Source organism: Neofelis nebulosa, chromosome 2, assembly GCF_028018385.1.
Source record: "Neofelis nebulosa isolate mNeoNeb1 chromosome 2, mNeoNeb1.pri, whole genome shotgun sequence".
NCBI lineage: Eukaryota > Metazoa > Chordata > Mammalia > Carnivora > Felidae > Neofelis > Neofelis nebulosa.
This window is the reverse complement of record NC_080783.1, coordinates 212,796,015-212,802,014: the sequence shown is the minus strand read 5'-3', so window position 1 is coordinate 212,802,014 and position 6,000 is coordinate 212,796,015. Positions and strand designations below refer to the sequence as shown.

The window sequence follows — 6,000 nt, the reverse complement described above, 5'->3', positions numbered from 1 at the left end:
TGTGGCCAGAGGCCACCATGGAGCTGAAGCTTGATTCGAAAACACTGAGGCTCTTTCCAGCAAATCAAACTGTTGTGCGTTCCTTCAGTCCCACACCACTCCCGACCCGCCTTCCCCACCCCCGGCCTCATCCCCTTGCTGCTAAATACATTTTGGATCCAGCTCGTACACCTAAGTGCGTGATTTATTCCTGAGTCACAGAGGTGCCTTTGACATCGGCTACCATTTCAGGTGGTATCCTGGCCCCGGAGCAGTGTGTGTTGAGAAGCAAGAGAAGACGCTTGAGAGGTCTTCCCAGGCAGCATGGGGGAAGCTCCGGGGCTCTGGACAGGCCTCAGAGTATGCAGGGAGCAGGAGAGATCCTGACAGCTTCTCTCCAGCAACCTCATGGTTCAGGGTCCCATGGCAGGTGCTCTGACCTGGCATCTTCTTCTTGTGCGTTGTGGTACCCCACCCTTGGGCGGGGGGCTTTGTGCTCCTTAAAAGCAACATACGGACCTCTCCTTCTAGAGCCTTAAGCAAGACAGCACTATCAAGAGGCTCAAGTCCTGCAATAGAGGGATAGCGGTTCCCCCACTCATTTCAGGTGCCCCGGGACTGTTTGCGTTTTCTCTAAACCTGTGGTTCTCAAACCAGGGGCCCCAGGGCCAGCAGTGTCACCTGGGAATTTGTTAGAGATGCAAATGATTGGGCCCCACTCTTGACCTACAATGAGAAATTGGGGAGTGGGGCCCAGATCAGTAACTGAACCTTTAATTTTTTTTTAAATGTTTTAATGTTTATTCATTCTTTGACAGAGATAGAGATGGAGTGTGAGCAGGGAGAGGCAGAGAGAGGGAGACACAGAATCCGAAGCAGGCTCCAGGCTCTGAGCTGTCAGCACAGAGCCTGATGTGGGGTTCAAACCCACGAACCATGAGATCATGACCTAAGCTGAAGTCGGATGTTCAACAGACTGGGCCACCCAGGTACCCCTTAATTATGTTTAAGAAAGCTCTACACCCAATATAGAGCTCGAACTCAGGACCCCAACATCAAGAGTCACACACTCCACCAACGCACCCACTGAACCAGCCAGAAGCCCTTCAGTGTCTTTTTTCTTTTAATTTTTTTAATGCTTATTTATTTGTGAGAGAGAGAGACAGACAGACAGAGCACGAGTCGGGGAGGAGCAGAGAGAGAGAGAGGGAGACACAGAATCCGAAGCAGGCTCCAGGCTCTGAGCTGTCAGCACAGAGCCCAACACAGGACTCGAACTTAAAGAACTGTGAGATCCTGACCTGAGCGGAAGTCGGCCACTTAACTGCCTGAGCCACCCAGGCGTCCCGCCCCTCAGTGTCTTAATTTTAACCAGCCAGTCCTCACACAAGTTTGATGCATATTTGTTCTGGAAACCCCTTTGGAAACATGTTCCTTATATACAAAATGGGTATTATCAGTGTTCTCAACCCAAGGGGTATTTTGAAGATTAAGTGACACAGGGCTCTGGTTCCTGGTGAACAGAGAAAATGTCACTATTATCTTACCAGTCACTGTTTTTGGAGCACAAGCTATTTCAAAGACTGGAGGCATCTTCCAGCATGTACTTTACTTGTTTCCTTCTTCCCCTCATCTGGGCTGGTCTCAGGCTGCCAGGTCCATTATGCTTCACTGCAGCTTCTTGGCCCAACCTTGAGTCACTCAGATGACCTCTGCCTCCTACCCCTGTGCCCGAGACAGCATCTCCTGTCTCTCCTGTGCTGTCTGCGTTTTCAGGAAGGTCCCTCACCAGCTTCTGTAGCCCACTCTTCCCAATTACTCAAACCAACAGCACCTAGACCACGTCCATAGACTCCCCTGGTCCTCCCCCTCCCCCCGTCCCCAGGATGGCCTCCAACAGGATGCAACTCTCTATCACATCCTCCCTCCTCCATCATCCACCAGAAGGTCGGGTGACCAAACTTGTAGAATCTAGACACATCCCTGGGGAGAGGGTTGGCAGTGGGGGTGGGGAGAGGGGCATCTCCTTGAGTAGTAACCTAGCCCCAGCCCCACTCCAAACTAGCTGAATTTAACCCATCCCTACCACACAGGCTTCATTTCACCCCTGTTCCCAAGTGAAGATGGGCTCTTCCTCCCTTTCTTTCTCTCTCTTTAGAGTGGATTTGCATCTTTTCTCCATCTAACAGGCTCAACAGATGATACGTGTATCATTCAGTCTGTGAACAAACATTCCTGGTAATGCAGTAATAATAATCTATTAACAAGATGGGAGAGGCAGTCAGGTTATCTTCTCTATCCCTTTTATCTTTACCTTTTCAACCCCTTGACCCAGGGTCCCTTCCCTCTCTTTAGGTCAGGTTTCAGCTCCTATCTTGTAGCCCCAGGATAAGACATTGCCTAGACCTTTAGAAATGTGGACTCTCCCCCACCCCAGACCCTCAGAAGCCCACCTGCATCTAACAGCACTGAGGCGTGTCACCTTGGTGTTTGAGAAGCGAGGCCTCTGGACAAAGTTCTACACTGGTTTAACAAGTGAATTCCCAAAGGGTCTGATTTAAGGAGTTGGGGGGTGGAGCCCAGGAATCTGAGCTTTTAAAGCAACCTCCCCCTTGTGATTCTTATGACAAAATAAATTTGGAATCAGGGTCTGGAGATGAGGATCTGAAAATAACCAACTTTCATACCAGTCAGGAGCTTTGGGGCATTCGTCTACAGTTCAGAAGGAAGAAAAGTAACACACACACACACACACACACACACACACACACACACACCAAGTTTGCCTATTGCTAACATCCAGTACCTGAGAAACGGCTTAAACCAGTAAAGTAGGGATCATGAGTCCAAATTCCAGGATTAAAAAGGATGAGTGTCGGCTGGAAGTGAACACAGATTTGGTGACCAGGTGGGGCCTTTGACATTCCTGGGCTACGACACCTCACTCAGGGCACACGGCCGTCCATCTGTCCGTCCGTCCAGCACCACAGCGCTACATCCAAAGGGAGGAGAAGCAGACCTCAAACTCAGCCTTTTTTCTAAAACTGCCAGAGCCAGGGAGTCCCCGAAAGTCCCCACCATCTCTCTCAGGCAGCCAGGACCCCAGAGCCCACCTGCTCAGGTCCCCCAGACAAGGCACGATCTACCAGCCCGATCCGCCTCCGGGCCCACCCAGATGAGGACCGCCACTTTTGAAGAAAGCCGTCAAATTCAATATTTGCAAGAACAATCCCATGCTTGGTTCTAAAATTATTGGCCACACAAGGAAGAGTTTACTCCTCCTAACAAGAAAAACGTAGGCTTGTGCCTTACTCCTAAAACAAAGCAAAAACAAAAAAAAACCAAAAAACAAAAAACAAAAAACAAAAAAAACACCCCACAATAATAAAATAAAATATTTTAAAAACTAAATTGCTCACTGCCTGGGTCCCCTTTCCCTCCTGTTGGGGCTCAGGGCCCTCCACAAGCCCTGGCAGCCCCCCACAGCTGCAGCCCTGTAACTTTAAACCTGGCCTGAGGTCATCGCTTTCGTGCTAGCCAAACAGAGGCAGAGGGCGGTCCTAGTGAGCCCTGGACTGGGACCACCTTAGGGCCAGCTGCTCCCCGCCCTCCTCGGGAGAGATAAATGCTGACTCCGCTCTCACTCTGCAAAGTTTCCAACTGCAAAGTTTGCTCCTCCGCTGCTGTGGGGGAAGGAAGCTCGGGGACCCCTCCCGCGCTGAGGCTTTTGCTCCCCGCCTTCCAGCCTCTACTCTCTGGTTCCACTGGGCGAGGGCCTCTGGCTGCAGGGCTTTTTAATCTTCCCCTGGCACAGACACCAGCTGCACGGGCCCCAAAGAGGACCAGTCAACCAAGAAGATGTGGAAGGTGCCGGTTCTACTCTTGGTTTTGGGAAGCGCCTGGCTCTGGATCCCGGCAGAAGGAGGTAAGACCCAGCAGAACGGCTCCGGCAGGGTGGGGACGAGCGCGAGCTGGGACTTGCTGGAATGCCTGGGCCTGGTATTTGAAGTTGCCCAGGAGAGCAGAGGGGAGCTGGGAGTGTGCGTGTGCCCGCGAGGCTGGAGGAACCCCGGGAAGGAGAGACGGTGGCTTAGCTGGTGCCGAGTCCCAAAGCAATGGCTGAGCAGGGTGCGAGGAGGAGACCCCGCATCCACGGGCAGCAGGGGTGGGGAGCAGAGAGGGATGTCCCTGCAGGGCAGGCCACCTCCTGCCCACCCCCTGCTCAGCTCATGAGACCTAGGGTAGAAGGCTAGAGGCAAGGAGCCTGCCCCTGGCTGGGCTGCGCTTTCCTATAGGGCTGTGCATGGGAGGAATGCACATGGCCTCAGAAGAAGTTGGCCCTGGGTATCAGGAGGGACACTAAGCAGTACTGGGGTGGGGAGGACTCCCCTGTGGGGCGATGGTCTCCCTCTGGTGGTCGCCTGGTCTTACACCCTGTGCGCAACGTGTTGGACACCCCGGGGACCCCCATCATTGGGATTGTCTGGAAGAGGCGTCAGTTACCCTCCATGGAGAGGATGCTGTGTGTAGCAGGACTGAGCGGAGGGCTCCTGAGTAGCGTGGGGCAGTGGAGGACTGTTGTGAGCCTTGAGGCATAAACTGGTTTGGGGCCCTGTGTTGAACTTGGCCAACACCAATGGCGTCTCCTAGGACTTTAACTGCATTAGATCTGCTGGTGGGGGCTCCGCCTGCCCGCCAGCTATGCTTCCCCCGTCCCTTTCCCTCTTCGGACTCTTCCATCCACTTTATTTTTATGTTTCCCCGCATAGAATATAAGCTCTGGAGAACAGAGCTCTGTCCTAGTCTCGATCCTTAGGGCCAAAACCACATCCGGCATGAAGTAGCTGCTCACTAAATACTGGCTGGAGGAGCTGTAAGCTCACTCGTGATCTTTGGAGTTGGAGGTTGCTGAAAGATAAACTCTTGTATTTTCCAAATGGAGGCTAGAGGAAGGTTTCGTACCAGAAAAAAAATCCTTCTGGGAGGAGTGGCTGGTGGGAGGGTGGACCTCACCTAGGCAGCTATAATTCCGCGCGAAGACAATAATACCCAGCCCTGGGGAAATTATACAGGGTGTACTACTCTGTGCCAGGCCGTCTGCTTCAGAGAGACTTGAGCAACTGTTTTTACAGGGCCGTGGGCTATTCATGGCAGGTCCTATCTTTGGAACTTCTCTTTCCACTGGAACATACACAGCTCTGCTCTTCACTTACGTTTCCCTTTTGGCGACACAGTGTGCAGAAGATACCATTTCGTGCCCCCCCGGGCCAAGGTGTGGGACACCCCCAAACTGAGCCTCATCCCAATTTAGCTAAGGGAAGGCAACAGCCAGGCAGCATCCTCTGTTTCCTCCTAGGAAAGGGTTGGCTGTAATTATCCTTACGCCAGTTTTTGAATGTCAGAGGTGCTTTAAAGGAGGGGTTTGCCTGAGGCGTGAACCTGACTTAGGCCTCTGTAAACCTTGTCTGGAAAAAAAAACAACAAAGAAAGAAAGAAAGGGAAAAAAGAAAAGAAAACAAAGCAAAAAAAACTACCAGCACAGTCGGTACTAAAAAATCTGTTAACGGCAGACACCCCCCCACCTTCCACCACCCCCTCCCCCCCCCACCTTCCACCCCCACACCCCCCCTCCTGCCCCAAGCTGTGTGTGGACACTGAATTGCAGGGCTGCCTTCGAGCAGCTGAGGCCCAGGAGGGGTTTTGTCTGAGGATAATGACTGAGGCAATGTGAATATGGATGAATAACTTCATTGAGCTGAGCTATTGTGGGTCCTTTTGCGGAGTTGGGCCGGGGGTAATTATGGGGATGAATTTTATTATCCTTCTCACAGGATCCTACTCCCTACGGGGTTTCCCTCCTCTGCTGTATGATCTGGTTCAGTTTTGTACTCTGGTCCTATGTGTCGTCGTCTTTGGAGCTGAGTGGCTCCAGAGGAGTACCGTTGTCCGCACATCTGGCCTTCTCCTGGATCGTCAGGCCCCGCCCTCACTCTGAACTTTCATACAAAACACGTACTCCGG

At 52.2% G+C, this 6,000-nt stretch overlaps 1 protein-coding gene across 2 annotated transcripts in view; it reads left to right on the top strand.

Moving 5' to 3' along the window:
- The first annotated feature begins 3,575 nt into the window (after positions 1–3,575).
- Positions 3,576–6,000, top strand: part of PDPN (podoplanin) — a 28,530-nt gene continuing 26,105 nt past the window's right edge. For both annotated transcript variants that reach the window (XM_058719010.1, XM_058719009.1), the window contains exon 1: positions 3,576–3,904. In XM_058719010.1, coding sequence (XP_058574993.1) covers positions 3,838–3,904 — 67 coding nt within the window. In that variant the 5' untranslated portion in view covers positions 3,576–3,837. The remainder of the gene's footprint in view (positions 3,905–6,000) is intronic.